The 20,377-nt window shown below is 46.3% G+C and overlaps 2 protein-coding genes and 1 long non-coding RNA gene across 8 annotated transcripts in view; 2 read left to right on the top strand and 1 right to left on the bottom strand.

Moving 5' to 3' along the window:
* The window catches only part of magixa (MAGI family member, X-linked a), a 40,406-nt gene extending 31,735 nt beyond the window's left edge, over window positions 1-8,671 (bottom strand). The window contains exon 1 of one of the 5 annotated variants that reach the window (XM_037103883.1): window positions 8,279-8,671. The gene's annotated coding sequence lies outside the window, so the exon portion shown is untranslated. The remainder of the gene's footprint in view (window positions 1-8,278) is intronic. The other 4 variants (XM_037103881.1, XM_037103880.1, XM_037103879.1 and 1 more) reach the window with 4 other exon arrangements.
* Window positions 1-10,442, top strand: part of LOC119022699 — a 36,508-nt gene extending 26,066 nt beyond the window's left edge. The window contains exon 9 of the long non-coding RNA XR_005076048.1: window positions 10,139-10,442. This is a non-coding gene — a long non-coding RNA (uncharacterized LOC119022699). The remainder of the gene's footprint in view (window positions 1-10,138) is intronic.
* Window positions 10,443-18,905: 8,463 nt separating this feature from the next.
* Window positions 18,906-20,377, top strand: part of cacna1fb (calcium channel, voltage-dependent, L type, alpha 1F subunit) — a 39,424-nt gene continuing 37,952 nt past the window's right edge. For both annotated transcript variants that reach the window (XM_037104601.1, XM_037104599.1), the window contains exon 1: window positions 18,906-19,236. In XM_037104601.1, coding sequence (XP_036960496.1) covers window positions 19,218-19,236 — 19 coding nt within the window. In that variant the 5' untranslated portion in view covers window positions 18,906-19,217. The remainder of the gene's footprint in view (window positions 19,237-20,377) is intronic.

Below are 20,377 nucleotides of genomic sequence, written 5' to 3'. Positions count from 1 at the left end.
GATGTGAGAATTTCCAGGTGGTCTCCATGTCAGAGGAGGTGACCAAGTACAAACACTCAGTAGATGTTTGTTTATGACAACTTAAATGTGTTTAAAAGCAGCAGTGACGTTAAGTGACATTATATTATTTACACTTACACTTATTTACATACTGAATGTTCTCAAAGTTTATCCTGTGATCAGGAGTTCAGAGCGTCACATCTGTCAGAACGCTGCTGTAGAACAACTTGAACATTAGAAGTAACTTTGGAACCTGTTGTACAGGAAAATGATGAGTCTGCTTAAAAAAAAAAATGTGATTTTTAAAAATGATTTTAAACATGTGTCAGACGAGCAGCACGCCAGCAGGACGCTGTCGGAGCAGACTGGAGGTCGTCTGTGGGCGTCGGCGGCTCCAGTCACCTGTTGTTGGCTGAGCTCTGATTGGCTGTTCAGCTGAGCGAATCAGTGCAGGAGAAGAGAAACAGAAAGAGGAAGTTGAAGCCTCCTGAGCCCGTCACAGTGCAGCTAATGCTGCTGTAGCATGTCCCGCTAACTTACATCTGCAGCAGTGTGCTTGTGTTACAAACTACCTACACGTTACTGGATGAGTTGAAACGTCCCAGTTTGATGATGTCACAAAGTGAATCATTTTATCTCTGCAGACAGAAGTTAAAATCCTCTTTAACCTCATTATGTTTCATCGTGCAGCGATGAGTCTCTGAGGCCGACCTGTCAGCTTCACACACAGCCAGCACGTCTCACACGCTCCTCTGGGAGTTGTAGTCTTTTACATCAAAGATCTTCTGTGTAACAGCGCAGAGCTGACTGAAGCTAACGAGCAGAGAGCCGACGGAGCGTTTAATCATCACAGTCCTCCAGCTACAGTCTGAGCTCAGAGGTTCAGCTGAGGAGACCGAAAGGAACTCGACAACCTGAGACAGTTCACAATGTGATCCAGTACTTTATACTGCAGCACTGAACTGAAATACAAGTTAGACATACTTTTACTTTATTTTAATTCTTTCATGCCATTCTCTACTTCTCAAATATTGTAATTTACTCCACTGCTTTCCTGGCAGTACTTTAACTACATTCCACTGAACATCTGCAGTGCAGGTATTAGTACTTTTACTGAAGTCAGGAGTGTGAATATCTCCACCACTCAGATCTCAAGTACATCCTCGTATCTTCATCACACCTGCTCTTCTTCTTCTCCTCTTCCTCTGAGTCAGCTGTTCACACTCTGAGTTTAGTTTATTTCATCAACCAGCTTATTAAACACAAGCATGCTGTAAGATCATCTATAATAAATATTCAGGATTCACTTTTTCTACTAATAAAACAAACCAGGACTGAAAAGGCTCATCACCCTTTCACATTAATCATATTTAGTTAGCTGCCTTTAAATTTAAGAGCAATAAAAGAGAATAACTACAAACAAACATTTTATAAACTCATGTCGCGTTCACTCCATTGTTCATCCTGCTTGTGTTCTGTCCTCCTGTTGGCCTTCTGCTATCTGGATACATTCTGACAGCATGCTGTCTGACGCTCTGTACGTCAGTGATACATCTCTCTCATAGCCAGCAGCTGGTTAGCTTAGCTTAGCATAAAGGCTAAACATCTGTACCTATCAGATATTCAGCATCTCCATCTATCAGTTCTGGTTCGTGTTGTGTCTGATCACTGATTAAAGTAACTGAATGGTAAAACTTGTCTCTGAGGTCAGAGGTCACTGCGCCCTGACAGGAGAGCAACATGTGAGTGAGGATCAGGAGGAGGAGGAAGAGCAGGAGGAGAAGGACGAGGACGAGGAGGAGGAGGAAGAAGAGCAGGAGGAGGAGGAAGAGCAGGAGGAGAAGGACGAGGACGAGGAGGAGGAGGAAGAAGAGCAGGAGGAGGAGGAAGAGCAGGAGGAGAAGGACGAGGACGAGGAGGAGGAGGAAGAAGAGCAGGAGGAGGAGGAAGAGCAGGAGGAGGAGGAAGAGGACAAGGAGGAGGAAGAAGAGGAGGAGGAGGAGGAAGAGCAGGAGGAGGAAGAGGAGCAGGAGGAGGAGGAAGAAGAGGAGCAGGAGGAGGACGAGGAGGAAGAAGAAGAGCAGGAGGAGGAGGACAAGGAGGAGGAAGAAGAGCAGGAGGAGGAGGACGAGGAGGAGGAAGAAAAGCAGGAGGAGGAGCAGGAGGATGAGGAGGAGGAAGAAGAGCAGGAGGAGGAGGAAGAGCAGGAGGAGGAAGAGGAGCAGGAGGAGGAGGAAGAAGAAGAGGAGGAGGAGGAGCTCTGTGTGTTTGTCCTGTCTGCTAACACTGAGCATCTCTGACAGTGGCTGTCGCTCTCAATCAGTCTGCACACACACACACACACACACACACACACACACACACACACACACACACACACTCACCCACACACATAAACACACAGCGAGCGGCCTCTGATGACATCATCACCACAGAGTTTTGCATGATGTCATCAGACTCTGTTCTGTTCTGCCACAGGTCAAAGGTCAAGAAGTCACTGAGTCTCTGCGGTAACAACACTTCCGCCATGTTTGACGGTCGGTCGGTCCTCCTGACACGGGTCATTAAGACGTCATGTTTTTAATCTGCACAAAGGTGACAACACTTTATTATTCATAATAACTACAGTCACTGTTCACATCCTGCACCAAAGATATTGGTGACTATAAGCACCAATCAATATCCTCAACAAGCCCCTCCCTACCTGACCGTCCTTTACAGGAAACATGTAAACATGTGGACACAAATCACAGTCTGCCTTGTCTTTTACACCAACCGTCAAGCAACCATCAACCAAACAACAACCATCAATCAACCAACCATCAACCAACAAACAACCATCAACCAACAAACAACCATCAACCAACAAACAACCATCAACCAACAAACAACCATCAACCAACAAACAACCATCAACCAACAAACAACCATCAACCAACCAACCAACAAACAACCATCAAACAACAAACAACCATCAAACAACAATCAACCAACCAACCATCAACCAACAAACAACCATCAACCAACAAACAACCATCAACCAACCAACCATCAACCAACAAACAACCATCAACCAACAAACAACCATCAACCAACCAACCAACAAACAACCATCAAACAACAATCAAACAACAAACCATCAACTAATGAACAACCATCACAACCATCAGCCAACTGTCAAACAACCATCTACCAACCATCAGAACCAGGTTACTATCATGATCATCATTTTCACTCAGAACCTGCGGAAGTGGTTCATCACCCAGAACACCAACTTCTACATAATGTTACTTTAAAACTCAGTATGTGGGAAACAGAATTTAGAGATAACAGCATGCTGAATTTTTATATTTACATTAACAATCCAGACATTTCAAACTCCTCTGGTGAGGCTGTCCTCAAGTATTTTCCTAGAATACTCCACAGCAGTTGTTTCCTGATTGAGACTAAAGCTGCAGCACTGGTGGTGGCAGCGGCGTTAGCATGAACGTTAGTGTTAGCAGCAGCAGCAGCAGCGTGTGGTCGACCCGTTCAGTCTGAACGATCTACATCAGCTGAGTCAGACTGCAGAGACTGAAGCTGCTGACAGAACAGATTCACTGTTTCTGAACAGAGCTGCGATCACACAAACCTCCTGATCACATCTACAGTCAGTGAGAAATCTATCCATCACAACGAGGAGATGAAGCCGACACTGATCCTCCTCATCAGTGCAGGATGTGCTGACTCTGGAGAAAACCTCCCTCACTTCTTCTGTGGTTTCCTCTCTCATCTTCACCTGCTTGCCTCTTCATTCACCTCATCAGACACAGTTTGCAGTCTTCAGGCAGAGAGCTGTTCCCCCCTTTCAGTCTTTATGCTAAGCTAGGCTAACATGTGAGGGAAAGCTCTGATCACATGGCAGCTGCAAACATGTTGACTAACTCTATCACAGTTCTTTTTACTAAGAAAATATCTGTGAACGTCTCAGTGACTCCTGTTCATCATGTCAGTGTGTGTGTGTGTGTGTGTGTGTGTGTGTGTGTGTGTGTGTGTGTGAGCTCTCACATCAGTTCATTTGTTCTCTTGTTGACTTTCAGGACATTCCTCTGAGCTGTTGTGTTTCAGTGTGTTCAGTCACCTGCTGCAGTGCTGGATAAATATTAACCTGAACACATTCACACCTCACACACACGGACACACACACTACAATAGTTAACCTGTTTACAGCATCATAAACCTGTGATGTCACTTCCTGCTCTGTATGAAACAAACCCGTCCATCACTGAGACAAACAGACTCCATGTTTCTACTCAAAGACAGAAAGAAGTTCATGTAGAACATTTGCTGAATGAACAAGAAGGTCCAAATAATGCAGAATGAGTCAGAGACAGAGTTTCACAGAGTTTATAAAGTGTCTCCAACTCAACGACTCACTAAACTGACACATTTGTTAAGGGAGTCTGGGGACTTTCTCCACGGGGACAAAGAAGTCGCCTATATTGTTCCTGTTTAGTGTCTTTGTAACATGTGACATGTGTAGATCAATAACATGTTTCTTCTTTCATAAATGGAGTGTAAATGGTGAAATCAGTGTAAACAGTGTGTTCAAACAGCTGATCAATGTTGGCAGGTAAGACTTTAGCACTTTAGACACAGAAGCAGACAGGCTGGTACAGACATGCTGCCACAAACTGACACTTTTTACAAGGAGACAAACAACTTCAGCTAAAACATTTAATGCTGAATTTACAACAAGGACACAATGAGTCAGAATCTGTCAGAGACACAGTTTCATAATGTTTATAATGTTTGTTTTAACTCAACAACTCTTAAAATCAAAATCACCACATTTGTTAATGGAGTCTGGTGATGTTGTGTTACTAGTTCAGTGGTCAGATCAGGTGAGACAGACAGCTGCTGCCTTCTTCCTCTTCTCAGTCTTCTTCCTTTTCTTGGTCTTTACTCTGATCTGCTCGTCTCTACGTTATAAAGATTTACGCTACTCAACATCTCCTAAAATTAGCTGATTTATTAGTGGAGTCTGGTGATGTGTTACTGGTTCAGTGGTTGGATCAGATGAGACAGACAGCTGCTGCCTCCACCTGTCAGAACTGTCACTCCTACATGTCCGTGCGTCTGTGGTGGAGCTCCTCCTCCGTCAGTGACACTGACAGAATGACATCACTCGTCTGCAGCAGCTGCTCGTTGTTGAAGTGATCGATGTTTTTATGACTTCAGTCACAAACGTCTGCAGACGTTCTGCTGCTTTGAAGTCAAAGTTTAGTTTACAGTTCTGTAACATTCATCAGGTGGTTCTGAGCCGGATCACCAGAACAGGCTGTGATTAGCTGAGGAGAAACTTAAACTGTGAACTGTGTGAGGACGACTGAGACGCTGGACGTCTCCTCCTGAGAGAGGCTGTGAAGCTGTGGGAGGTGGAGGTGGAGGTGGAGGTGGAGGTATACTCTCACTCTCTACTGAGGTCTGTCAGCAGCTCTGACAGGTGAACAGCTGACCGACAGAACACAGCACCTCCTCCTCTATAGTAACACAGCACCTCCTCCTCTATAGTAACACACAGTACCTCCTCCTCTATAGTAACACACAGCACCTCCTCCTCTGTAGTAACACACAGCACCTCCTCCTCTATAGTAACACACAGCACCTCCTCCTCTATAGTAACACACAGCACCTCCTCCTCTATAGTAACACACAGCACCTCCTCCTCTGTAGTAACACAGCACCTCCTCCTCTATAGTAACACAGCACCTCCTCCTCTATAGTAACACACAGTACCTCCTCCTCTATAGTAACACACAGCACCTCCTCCTCTGTAGTAACACAGCACCTCCTCCTCTATAGTAACACACAGCACCTCCTCCTCTATAGTAACACACAGCACCTCCTCCTCTATAGTAACACACAGCACCTCCTCCTCTGTAGTAACACAGCACCTCCTCCTCTATAGTAACACACAGCACCTCCTCCTCTATAGTAACACACAGCACCTCCTCCTCTATAGTAACACACAGCACCTCCTCCTCTATAGTAACACACAGCACCTCCTCCTCTATAGTAACACACAGCACCTCCTCCTCTATAGTAACACAGCACCTCCTCCTCTATAGTAACACACAGCACCTCCTCCTCTATAGTAACACAGCACCTCCTCCTCTATAGTAACACACAGCACCTCCTCCTCTATAGTAACACAGCACCTCCTCCTCTATAGTAACACACAGCACCTCCTCCTCTATAGTAACACACAGCACCTCCTCCTCTATAGTAACACACAGCACCTCCTCCTCTATAGTAACACACAGCACCTCCTCCTCTATAGTAACACACAGCACCTCCTCCTCTATAGTAACACAGCACCTCCTCCTCTATAGTAACACACAGCACCTCCTCCTCTATAGTAACACAGCACCTCCTCCTCTATAGTAACACAGCACCTCCTCCTCTATAGTAACACAGCACCTCCTCCTCTATAGTAACACACAGCACCTCCTCCTCTATAGTAACACACAGCACCTCCTCCTCTATAGTAACACAGCACCTCCTCCTCTATAGTAACACAGTACCTCCTCCTCTATAGTAATACAGCACCTCCTCCTCTATAGTAACACACAGCACCTCCTCCTCTATAGTAACACACAGCACCTCCTCCTCTATAGTAACACAGCACCTCCTCCTCTATAGTAACACACAGCACCTCCTCCTCTATAGTAACACACAGCACCTCCTCCTCTATAGTAACACAGCACCTCCTCCTCTATAGTAACACAGCACCTCCTCCTCTATAGTAACACACAGCACCTCCTCCTCTATAGTAACACAGTACCTCCTCCTCTATAGTAACACAGCACCTCCTCCTCTATAGTAACACAGCACCTCCTCCTCTATAGTAACACACAGCACCTCCTCCTCTATAGTAACACAGCACCTCCTCCTCTATAGTAACACACAGCACCTCCTCCTCTATAGTAACACAGCACCTCCTCCTCTATAGTAACACACAGCACCTCCTCCTCTATAGTAACACAGCACCTCCTCCTCTATAGTAACACACAGCACCTCCTCCTCTATAGTAACACAGTACCTCCTCCTCTATAGTAACACAGCACCTCCTCCTCTATAGTAACACAGCACCTCCTCCTCTATAGTAACACAGCACCTCCTCCTCTATAGTAACACAGCACCTCCTCCTCTATAGTAACACACAGCACCTCCTCCTCTATAGTAACACACAGCACCTCCTCCTCTATAGTAACACACAGCACCTCCTCCTCTATAGTAACACAGCACCTCCTCCTCTATAGTAACACACAGCACCTCCTCCTCTATAGTAACACACAGCACCTCCTCCTCTATAGTAACACACAGCACCTCCTCCTCTATAGTAACACAGCACCTCCTCCTCTATAGTAACACACAGCACCTCCTCCTCTATAGTAACACACAGCACCTCCTCCTCTATAGTAACACTCAGCACCTCCTCCTCTATAGTAACACTCAGCACCTCCTCCTCTATAGTAACACAGCACCTCCTCCTCTATAGTAACACACAGCACCTCCTCCTCTATAGTAACACACAGCATCTCCTCCTCTATAGTAACACTCAGCACCTCCTCCTCTATAGTAACACTCAGCACCTCCTCCTCTATAGTAACACAGCACCTCCTCCTCTATAGTAACACACAGCACCTCCTCTTCATCCTCTTAGTGGTTTAGACCTTCGTTAACGAGCTGCTCCTCAGGACTACAACACCTCCTTCAATGAGATAAACACAACATGTACCGCGAACACACACCTCCTCCTCTCCTCCTTCAGCTCCTCCTGCTGCCATTCATTACAGACGGTCACAGCAGACAAAGAGCAGCTTCTATAGCGCAGCTCCCCCATGTAAACACACACACACACACACACACACACACACACACACACACACACACACACACACACGGTGTCACCTCCGTTCACTCACACTGATCCCAGAGCAGCTGGTCGTTTACAGTTGTGGTTTTACACGGTGACAGATGAGACCTTCAGGTACACACACATACACACACACACACACACACACACACACACACACACACACACGGTGGTTCTGGTGGAGGATGGACCGAGCCTCCGCGGCGGCTGTGCACGGGCAGCAGCAGCATGTGTCGGTGTGAATGTGCTGACAGCGCCGTTTGTACCTGCAGACAAACCGGGTCTGTCGGTCAGAACGCGCCCGGTGCCGCGTGCCACACACGGTGAGCACAGAGCGGGTCCTCGCGGGTTCGTTACCTTCATTATTCCTGCCTGTTCCTCCGGTTCTCCTCCGGTTCTCCTCCGGTTCTCCTCCCTGCCGCTCCTCCGCTTCGCTTTATCCTCTCCGGGCTTTTAGTGTATTGATCGCTCCCTCGGTGCTGCTGCGTGCCTGCGCGAGTGTGCGCGGACAGGGGTGCGTGCACGCGTGACAGTGCGTGATGTCCACTGCAGGTAAAAAATGCAAAGCGCTGAAAGGTGGAAGATCACGCACATGCACAGTCGCGCGCACGCGCGCTGCGTGTGTGTGTGTGTGTGATGCCCGCAGGTAGCTGCAGCAGCTTAATGGAGCTTTACTACACAGGGACGAGTTAATGTCTCTCTCTCTCTCTCTCTCTCTCTCTCTCTCTCTCTCAGAGAGGCAATAAGGAAAGAGGGTGATGATGAAGGAAATGTGTGTGTGTGTGTGTGTGTGTGTGTGTGTGTGTGGAGGGGGGGCGGGGCACCAGGAAGGAAAAAGGAAGGAAGTTGAGAGAGAGAGCTCCACCTTCAGAGGGAGGAGTCAGGGATGATGGGGGTATTCAGGGTTGGGCTGACATCACTGTGTGTGTGTGTGTGTGTGTGTGTGTGTGTGTGTGTGTGTGTGTGTGTGTGTGTGTGTGTGTTTGCGTGTTTGTGTGTGTGTGTGTTATGATGATATGATTAGATTCAGTCCTCAGTTGCAGCACTGACACAGTAACATACAGACTGAATGTATAGATCAGTGATCAGACATCATGAACCAGTAACAGCAGCACCAGACTCCCTTAACAAATGTGTCAGTTTAGTGAGTTGTTGAGTTGGAGACACTTTATAAACTCTGTGAAACTCTGTCTCTGACTCATTCTGCATTATTTGGACCTTCTTGTTCATTCAGCAAATGTTCTACATGAACTTCTTTCTGTCTTTGAGTAGAAACATGGAGTCTGTTTGTCTCAGTGATGGACGGGTTTGTTTCACACAGAGCAGGAAGTGACATCACATCACAGGTGCTCACTCAGAGCAGGTTACTGTGGATGGATGTTGATATCAGGTGGTAATTAGGGCATAGAGAAGGCATTGGGTGACTGTGTCAGAGCCGTGGCCTACCTACAGATGAACACAGAATGTAGGACACTCAGGACGTGTTGATGTGTTAGAGATCATTTCTGCACCAACGTCACTAACAGACAGTAATGTTGGTCAGGAGGTCGTTGGATCAGAAAGTGCTGAATGACTCAAACTCAGCAACAGTTTAAGTCGGTGCTGTGGATCTGCCCAGCTGCAGTTACTTCCTGTGAAGGCGTTTGTGTCTGAAGGCTGAGGATGTTCCTGCAGCACAGAGGCCAGAGAGCTGCAGGTCCGAGAGAAGATCCTTCAGTCCGGCTCAGGACTCGTCTCACTGACATGTTGCAGGAAGACAGCGGTGGAAACGTGACTCAGAGTCGGAGAGAGGACATCAGAGTTCAGCTGTATCCGACACAAGAACGTCTTTCTGCAGTCACGACTGAATATTGAACTGATGTGAATGATCAGGATGAGGAAACAACAGATGGAGGATTTAAAATGTTAAAATGAAAACAAATCCAACATTTCTCTGTAATCAGTTATGACGTCATTATAATCACACGCTGCAATCCAGCTGATACAAGGAACATTTCACTCAGTCCTCCTCTCCTCCTCAACACATCACTAACTGATCTCAGACCAGATCTACACCTGCGACCTGTGATGGAGCTAACACTGTTAGCTCAGCAGCTGCAGTGCAGAGTCGTTCTGCGATGTGTGAGTGGATTTATGGACGATCGTTCTGGATGATTATCAAGGATAACGATCTGTGAGACTGAATCTGAACGTGTGTGTTTGATGTGTGTGTTTCAGGTTGCGTCATGACTCAGATGGAGTGATTTTACACACACAGTTCAGCTGAACACATGTTGGACTGGACGACACGTTTGCTGATGGTGCTGCGTTCTCTGTCAGACGTGACTGAAGACTCGTTCTTTACTCTCAGTGTCTTTCAGCTCCAACATGTCGTCCACTCTGAGACACTTTTCAGTCTCTGTCAGCAGACGACGGCATCAAGAAACATCAGAGACACAAAATACAAGAACTTTCTTTTTAATAAACTCTGTGTACACAAACAATGTTGTCAGTGCTGGTGTTCATGTGTAGAGACCCTGGTGATGCTACCAGCACAGTTTCATGTTGTGTCCAGACTTCTTACTGTTTTAAAATACAGATTTTGATGCAATCGTAAAAGTGCCCGTAGCACTCCCACTGAAAATGAGTTTGACCCGCAAACGAAAATAAAGTAAATCTTAAAAGTGCCTCTTTCATTGTAATTCTGCTTTTACATGAAGGTTTGACTTGTATACATTCACAGAAAAAGCTGAGGTTGCATTTTGGCGAGAGTTTCACTTTAAATAGCGAAGGCAGACACTGAGCGACATTCTACCCGTGGTGTGCCACCAGGCCAGGCTTGAGGAATATCCTCACTCTTTATGTCTGCTCTCAATTTAATGGCCACTGTGGCTGTCGCATCTTTTCCAATACTTTTCCTATATTTGTGACTGTGGTTTGATTTGACATGGACAGGTTATCTGGGTAGAGGAGGAGTTTTCCATTATCATCAGGGAAGATGTGCAGGACTCCACCAAACTCACTATCCAGCTTTTGTCTTGTGTATTTTTTGGCTGATTCCTTGACTTGGATATTTCCTTTGGAGTTCACTGAAGCAACCAGTCTAGATGTGAGATCAGTCATTAACATCACTTTAGGATTGACAACGCTCCACCCTGATGAGCTGGAATAGCTCGTCGAATGACTGTTTACAGCAGCTTCATACTGGGCTTCAGCAGCATCATCACAGACATCTCAGGAGCTTGACGGACTGGTGACTGGAGGTGCAGCTGTTGGTGTACAGGGAGAAGAGCAGAGGAGAAAGAACACAGCCCTGGGGGGATCCGGTACTGATAGTCTGTGCATCGGAGATGTGTTTTCCCAGCTTACACACTGTTTCCTGTCAGACAGGAAGTCAGTAATCCACCTGCAGGTGGAGTCAGGCACGTTCAGCTGGGAGAGCTTCTCCTGTAGCAGAGCTGGGATGATGGTGTTGAAAGCAGAGCTGAAATCCACAAACAGGATCCTGGCGTAGGTTCCTGTAGAGTCCAGGTGCTGGAGGATATAGTGGAGGGCCAGGTTGACAGCATCGTCTACAGACCTGTTGGCTCTGTAGGCAAACTGCAGGGGGTCCAGGAGAGGGCCGGTGATGTCCATGGGGTGAGAGAGCACAAGGCGCTCGAAGGACTTCATGACCACAGAGGTCAGGGCGACGGGTCTGAAGTCGTTAAGTCCGGTGGTCCTTGGCTTCTTGGGGACAGGGATGATGGTTGAGGTCTTGAAGCAGGCTGGCACGTGACAGGTCTCCAGTGAGGTGTTAAAAATGTCTGTGAACACTGGGGACAGCTGGTCAGCACAGTGCTTCAGGGAGGATGGGGAGACCGAATCCGGTCCAGCAGCTTTCCGGAGGTTCTGTCTCTTGAAGAGTTTGTTGACGTCCCTCTCATGGATGGAAAGAGTCGTCACTGGGAGGGGGGGGGGTCAGGACTGTCCCTTTGTCTTTCAAAGCGGCAGTAGAACTCGTTCAGGTCGTTGGCTAGGCGTCGGTCGTTAATGGAGTGGGGGGCTTTAGGCTTGTAGTTGGTGATCTGCCTGAGCCCTTTCCAGACAGACGCAGAGTCGGTAGCTGAGAACTGGTGTTGGAGCTTCTCAGAGTACTGTCATTTAGCCTCTTTCACCGCCTTGCTAAACTTGTACTTCGCCTCTTTGAATCTGTCTTTGTCCCCACTCCTGAAGGCCTCTTCCATGTTGGTGTGATGACCCTTCCTGAGTCACAGCTAAATTAGTGTTATCAGCTGTTGAAGTTACCCTCCCCCATTGAAAAAATGATTGTTAGACACTGGTGCATATCTTTGTTTTGGCTCATTTTCCAATATTATTGTGTTTGGTAGCATTTTAAGGGGCTCAGAGCTTTTCATTCAAGCCATTCTGACTATATGTGTGATAAGTACAGTGGACACTGGAGCTCTTCAAACTTCTAATTTTTAATTCTTTTTTTTATTTATCCATATTATTTCATTCTGAGAGGGTCATTTTCAGCCTTATATTAGACGGACAGAAAACTATGACCAAATCTGATAAATGATTAAATATCTTCACTCCTTCTTTATTCCATCAGAACTCCATAAGCAGCATCTTTAACTGCACCAGTTGTGTGTTTAAATAGTTTGTGCATTGTTTCCAGTGTTTCCAGTTAACTGCTGTTGATTTTATTATGTCATCTTTCATTTGACAGATAACTCAGTGTTAGTTTTTAGTTTAATAAGTGACCTGACACTTGTTTTACTGTCTCAATTGAACCAATCTAATGGTGAGCATATGTCAAGTCATGTGCATTCTGAACATAGTTTGTGATGCGGTCCATAGTTGTTATATAATTATCTACTATGGTAAGTAGTAGTGGTGGAAAATATAATAAATATATCAAAAGTACCAAGTTTACATTAAATAAGCTGTTAATGGAGGCTACATGTTAAGACATTAGTCACGATTCATTTTGATTTATGGTTTCTGATGTTTTAGTTAAACTGAATGATCACGGCCACCAGTGAGCAAGTTAATAACAGTCCACAACCAAAGCAACCTGATGCATTATCCACTGCTCTGATGATAGAGAGAAGCTGGTTTCACTTCAGGATATTGACTCCTGGAAAACTCTGCTCAGGGCAGCTCAGATACAGAATCATGCAACAATTTTAGAGATAGCAAATGTCATTCCTGAGGGACAGAATCCACCAATCTACTACCACAGGAAGTGTCGCAGTATCTTCACTAACTTATCAACTTATCAATGGCAACCTTGAAAAGGAAAAGCAAAGTTCTGGTGTCTCTGCTGAAGAGAAAGTTAAGAGAGCAGCTGGATGTGTCTCAGACTATCAGTACCGGATCCCCCCAGGGCTGTGTTCTTTCTCCTCTGCTCTTCTCCCTGTACACCAACAGCTGCACCTCCAGTCACCAGTCCGTCAAGCTCCTGAAGTTTGCGGACGACACCACCCTCATCGGACTCATCTCTGATGGTGACGAGTCCGCCTACAGGTGGGAGGTTGACCACCTGGTGACCTGGTGTAACCAGAACAGCCTAGAGCTCAATGCTCTAAAGACAGTGGAGATGGTTGTAGACTACAGGAAGAACTCAGCCTCACCTGCCCCCATCACCCTCTGTCTCTTCAGGACCTGTACACCTCCAGGACCCTGAGGCGTGCAGGAAAGATTGTTGCTGATCCCTTCCGTCCCGGTCACAAACTCTTTGAGACACTCCCCTCTGGCAGGAGGCTGCGGTCCATCAGGACCAAAACCTCACGCCACAAGAACAGTTTCTTCCCGTCTGCTGTCAGCCTTATCAACAAGGCCTGAATCCCCCCTGACACTCCTCACACTCCACCTCTACCACTGACTCTACTGTCACACTGACAGCACCATAACTCTATGCGTTACATTAACGCTCACCTTGAACATCCTGTTCATTTGCACATTTTCATTTGCACATCATTCTTGTAATTGTTCACTGCCAGCTGGTCTGCTCCTTTTACCAAAAAACAGAATGTGTATATATATATTTATATTTATATTATATAGTCATATTTTCTACTTTTTAAAATAGTTTATATTGTTAATTTGTTATATTTTCTATTCTTTAAATTGTTTATATTGTTAATTTGTTATATTTTCTATTCTTTAAATTGTTTATATTGTTAATTTGTTATATTTTCTATTCTTTAAATTGTTTATATTGTTAATTTGTTATATTTTCACTCAATAGTTATTTGATACATGCACCAACATCACCACAACAAATTCCTCGTATGTGTAAAATCATACTTGGCAATAAAGCTTTTCTGATTCTGATTCTGATTCTGATTCTGATTCTGATGTTAACACCAGACGTGTCTTTTCAAAGCTCATGAGTAACTTTGCCACCTCGTCTGGCCCGGAGCTCCATCAGGTCGTTTGATTGTGCTGCCATCGTCTCAGGATACAAGCACCAGGTCAGAACTGATTTCTTGACAGAATGTGTTTGACTCACCACAGTAGCAGGTGATATGCACCAGTTCAGTTAGTTGCTACTGGACCGTCATCCAGTCGACCCAATACGTCACATACCAAACAAGTTCAGAAGAAGAATCGAGCTGCAGAATGAACAGATGAGTGTATTTCTTGCTCTAGCACTCGTTATATTGATACCGTCTTCTTCTTCTTTTGTCTTTCATGACTTCCTGCTACAGATTTCTGCCAGCAGTGTGGGAACTGTAATGCATATGCAGAACTCAGAGGCTGGTTCTGGTCTGACTAGGATGTATATATGAAATACATACACATACTGTACATGTAATCGGCTTCCAGCCACATTATCTGGACGTGTTAGTGCGACTGTGAGGAAATCCATTTAATATGACTGACACGTTCGAATGGACTGAAAAGTTCGGTTTCAGTCAGATTGACATAATAGTCCAACTTCTTCCAACGTCCTGTAAACTTAGTGTGTGTTGGCGACTGTGTGTATCTGGGTGGACATGACTGCTGTTCACAGATCAGTGCACACCTGAAGGCATTCAACAGAACAGAACAACCAGCATCAGTTGGTAGAGCAGCGTCCCATGTTCAGAGGCTGTTTCCTCAGTGTCCCGGCCCGGTCGGAGTCCCGGAGCGTCTGTCAGGTGGGCCTCCTCAACTCCTCCTCAGCTCCTCCTCAGCTCCTCCTCAACTCCTCCTCAGCTCCTCCTCAGCTCCTCCTCAGCTCCTCCTCAGCTCCTCCTCAACTCCTCCTCAGCTCCTCCTCAGCTCCTCCTCAACTCCTCCTCAGCTCCTCCTCAGCTCCTCCTCAGCTCCTCCTCAGCTCCTCCTCAACTCCTCCTCAGCTCCTCCTCAACTCCTCCTCAGCTCCTCCTCAGCTCCTCCTCAGCTCCTCCTCAACTCCTCCTCAGCTCCTCCTCAGCTCCTCCTCAACTCCTCCTCAGCTCCTCCTCAACTCCTCCTCACTCAGTCCAGCTCCTGCACTCAGACAGGCTGCACGCTAACACTGTTAGCTCAGCAGCCACAGTGAAGATTATTAAAGGTGTAAATAAGGTTTGTTTAAATCAGGTTGTGATTTCAGCAGACGAGCTGCATGGAGACATTCAGAGAGTCTCTGATCAATAATTCCTCAGTTACTGTGGTGGAGATCTCCAGGGAGACACACACACACACACACACACACACACACACACACACACACACACACACACACACTGTTATAAGTGAAAGTCGATATTTCACTGAAGCCCCTCACACACAGCCCAGACTCAAACCAACCAATCCGATGGCTCCGACAGCCAACGTTGTCAGACTTCGCGTGTTGAATCGGACCAGAAGCATCACACGCCGCTCTAGAACTTTCGAACGCCGCTGAACACACGGAACAGATTTGTTCCCGAACTCGTCCGAGTCTCAACGAACACCTCAGACGGCCAGCCGTCGGGCCAGTGTGTTTCAGGCTTTAAGTATCAGGATCAAAACAAACAAGTACGAAAAGTAAAAGGACTTAAATCATGTGTTCATGTGTTCATCATCAGCTGAGAGACGTGTCACTGTAATGACATCATCATCATGGCTTCATTACATATATGATTAATAATCTGAGTAAGTCATTGTGTTGAATGAAATGAAGTAGAAGTAACAAGAAATTCTTATTTCTTCACGTCTTCTTCTCTCCATCCTCCTGCTTCTCCTCCTCTTCCTCCTCCTCCTCCTCCTCTTCCTCCTCACTGTAACCCTTTGTTCATCCAACAGGAGGCAGCAGAGCGCTGTCTGTCTGACCAATGACATCATCCAGAGAGGATCATGGGAGAGAAAAAGGAGAGCTGGAATTATGATGGAAAGAGAGGACAGGACTGTCTCACGTGTTGATGATCATCATATTGATCACTGATCTCACTGAAAAACATGTGTGTGCCACAACAGGATCAATAAGGACAAGAAGCAGACACCAATCACAAGTTTGTTTTTTAAAGAATATCTGTGTAACATATATCAGATCTCAGCTACAGACCTGAGGTCAGCGTGTGAAGACTGAAGAACCAAAGACAAAGAGAGAAAATTAAAACAAGAAGATGAAAGTAAAAAAGACTTTTGTTTTATTTTATGTTTTATTTTGACAGAATTGACAACGAGAGAAAAGAGAGAAAGAGGTAAATCCTCTGCAGCGGGATTATGAACGGCTTAATATACAGCTTAGACACACACACACACACGCACACACACACACACACACACACACACACACACCCTGCATCCTCCCATCTCTGATCTGATGGAGTCAGAAAGAGCTTTTGTCTGTCAGACAGACAGACAGACAGACGGGGGGAAGTGGTGGAGGAGAGGAAGACTGTACAAGGAGGAAAAATACAGGCAGTAGGAGGAGGAGAGGGTGGAAACAGGAGGTAAAGAATGAAAGGAACATGTTGGTTTGATATAGAGAGAGAGATGAAGAGGAGGATGAAGAGTCCAATGTCAAACACTATTGTTAGCCAGGAAATGCTTGGGTTAAAAATATGTTGTTTTACTTTGAAAGGGCCTGATTTCCCTCCAGGTGTTGAGTGTCCGAGGAGCTGCTGATCAGTCAGGAAGCTGTTCTCTACATTTATACACAGCAGATCAATACGTCCCACTGTGACATCAGAGGAAAATGGCCGCTGTGTGAATACAGTCTGTCCACACTCGATGGACCGGAGTCCAACTTTCAGGCCCGGCCGACCAAACTGACACCAGAGGACGAGCAGCCACCAGGTCCAACTGTGTCAACACCTCACATCTCCTGTGTCCCGACCGAACAGCTGCACTTGAACACACCATAAAGACACAGCCAAGCTCTAAATCTGGAAATATCCCGAGACCAGCAGGGGGTGGTGGTCTGTCCATCAGTGAGACAGACAGAGTGAGTTACTGTGGGTCCTGTGTCAAAGCCTAGTCCAGATCAAAACCTGGTCCAGATCAAAACCTGGTCCAGATCAAAACCTGGTCCAGATCAAAACCTGGGTCAGATCAAAACCTGGTCCAGATCAAAACCTGGGTCAGATCAAAACCTGGTCCAGATCAAAACCTGGTCCAGATCAAAACCTGGTCCAGAGTCACAACCTGATCCAGAGTGACACATGGAGTCACTGTGAGGATTTAGCAGGAGCTGAGCTTCAGGTTCTTGACTTTGTTCTGAAAACTGAACATCAAGACTTCATCAACCAACAGATTACGCTGACCTGTGTGTGTGTGTGCGTGTGTGTGTGTGTGTGTGTGTGTGTGTGTGTGTGTGTGTGTGTGTGTGTGTGTGTGTGTGTGTGTGTGTGTAACCTGCGTCTCAGTGAAGGTCAGTGTCTCATCATCTGACTCTTAAAGCTTTAATTTACCTTGAAGCACATTGTGACGACAGATGAGATGAGATGAGACGACTCAGAGACACACGGAGACGATCAGAGAAAAGACTGAGAAGAGGAAGAAGACTGAGAAGAGGAAGAAGACTGAGAAGAGGAAGAAGGCAGCAGCTGTCTGTCTCACCTGATCTGACCACTGAACTAGTAACACAACATCACCAGACTCCATTAACAAATGTGGTGATTTTGATTTTAAGAGTTGTTGAGTTAAAACAAACATTATAAACATTATGAAACTGTGTCTCTGACAGATTCTGACTCATTGTGTCCTTGTTGTAAATTCAGCATTAAATGTTTCAGCTGAAGTTGTTTGTCTCCTTGTAAAAAGTGTCAGTTTGTGGCAGCATGTCTGTACCAGCCTGTCTGCTTCTGTGGCTAAAGTGCTAAAGTCTTACCTGCCAACATTGATCAGCTGTTTGAACACACTGTTTACACTGATTTCACCATTTACACTCCATTTATGAAAGAAGAAACATGTTATTGATCTACACATGTCACATGTTACAAAGACACTAAACAGGAACAATATAGGCGACTTCTTTGTCCCCGTGGAGAAAGTCCCCAGACTCCCTTAACAAATGTGTCAGTTTAGTGAGTTGTTGAGTTGGAGACACTTTATAAACTCTGTGAAACTCTGTCTCTGACTCATTCTGCATTATTTGGACCTTCTTGTTAATTCAGCAAATGTTCTACATGAACTTCTTTCTGTCTTTGAGTAGAAACATGGAGTCTGTTTGTCTCAGTGATGGACGGGTTTGTTTCACACAGAGCAGGAAGTGACATCACATCACAGGTGCTCACTCAGAGCAGGTTAATGTAGCTATGTACATAGAGGCAGCTGATTGGTCCACAGGCTGCTGGTTCCTGAAGGTGATTCCTTTGTTGAAGCTGCAAAAACATCAAACACATCTTCTTTTCAAGCAAGTTTAAATCTTTATTCAGTTTCTGTCTGACAGAAAATAACAGAATGATCAATAATTATATGGTTTCATTGCATCACAATAAAAATAAAATGATGTTCATGTTTCAGAGCAGATTTCTCGTTTTTCTCTCTGCGCCTTTAATTCTCAGCTGACCTCCCCTTTAACACGCGCCCGATTCTCTCTGTTTAATCCCCAACTGAGGGAGAGAGAGAGACAGAGAGAGAGACAGATTAGTGAAGTGAAGCTGAGAAAGAAGCAGAATCCATCTCGTCGCTTTTCTCTGGATTTATTTAACTTCTTCTCACTTTTTCACTCCGTTTGGATGATAATCGATCAATCGACGAGTCGCTGAGTTGATCAGCTGAGGTGCGTCCATTGATCCTGATGGACTTTGGGAGTGAAGGAGTTTGTGAATGAAGAGCAGCTGCTAAAGATCGAAGTGACCGGAAACTGATCCAAGTACGGATCGATAGAAGATGGTCGTCGGTGCTCGGAGCTGAGAGAGAAGCAGCGGAGATGTACGAGGAGAGGAAAAGTAAGAGCGTGTGTGTGCATGAGCGCGTCTGATCAGATCGATACATCCGTGATCAGCTCACATGCCTCACAGCTGATCAGCGTTTCACTCTGCTTCTGTTATCCTGGAGAGCTCCTGGAGTCGTCCTGGGGTCCTCCTGGAGTCCTACTGGAGACCTCCTGAAGTCCTCCTGGAGTCCTCCTGGAGTCGTCCTGAAGTCCTCCTGGAGTCCTCCTGGAGACCTCCTGGAGATCTCCTGGAGTCGTCCTGAAGTCCTCCTGGAGTCCTCCTGGAGACCTCCTGGAGACCTCCTGGAGTCCTCCTGGAGTCCTCCTGGAGACCTCCTGGAGTCCTCCTGGAGACTTCCTGGAGTCGTCCTGGAGTCGCCTGGAGAGCTCCTGGAGAGCTCCTGGAGTCCTCCTGGAGACCTCCTGGAGACCTCCTGGAGTCCTCCTGGAGACCTCCTGGAGTCCTCCTGGAGACCTCCTGGAGACCTCCTGGAGTCCTCCTGGAGTCCTCCTGGAGACCTCCTGGAGTCCTCCTGGAGACCTCCTGGAGACCTCCTGGAGTCCTCCTGGAGACCTCCTGGAGTCCTCCTGGAGTCCTCCTGGAGTCGTCCTGGAGTCGCCTGGAGAGCTCCTGGAGAGCTCCTGGAGTCCTCCTGGAGACCTCCTGGAGTCGTCCTGGAGACCTCCTGGAGACCTCCTGGAGTCCTCCTGGAGACCTCCTGGAGACCTCCTGGAGTCCTCCTGGAGACCTCCTGGAGTCCTCCTGGAGACCTCCAGCTCATCACAGAATCAGGCTAAGTCCGCCCTGATCAGAGACTCACAGGTGTGTCTGACAGAGAGGAGATGAACCTGAGCTGAGGCTGACAACATGAGAACTGATCAGAGTTCTGTTATTGATCAGGAGAACTGTTACTTATCAGGAGAACTGTTATTGATCAGGAGAGCTGTTGACAACATGATGTTAGGTATGTTAGTTTTACATGCAGCACGTTGTTTCATTATCTGTGTCAAATTTGAAGCCCCGCCCCTTCCTGTTCCCCTCAAGATGATAAAGTATTGATTGTTTGAACTGTGTCATCAATCAATCACACGATGTTTGTCAGTTTGTCATCACACTTAAAACACATTGTTATAGTGGCGTCAGTAACATCACG

The sequence above is a fragment of the Acanthopagrus latus genome, chromosome 7 (genome assembly GCF_904848185.1).
Source record: "Acanthopagrus latus isolate v.2019 chromosome 7, fAcaLat1.1, whole genome shotgun sequence".
NCBI classification, from domain to species: domain Eukaryota; kingdom Metazoa; phylum Chordata; class Actinopteri; order Spariformes; family Sparidae; genus Acanthopagrus; species Acanthopagrus latus.
Note: the sequence above shows the minus strand (reverse complement) of the source record. Positions and strands in the feature narration are given on the sequence as shown.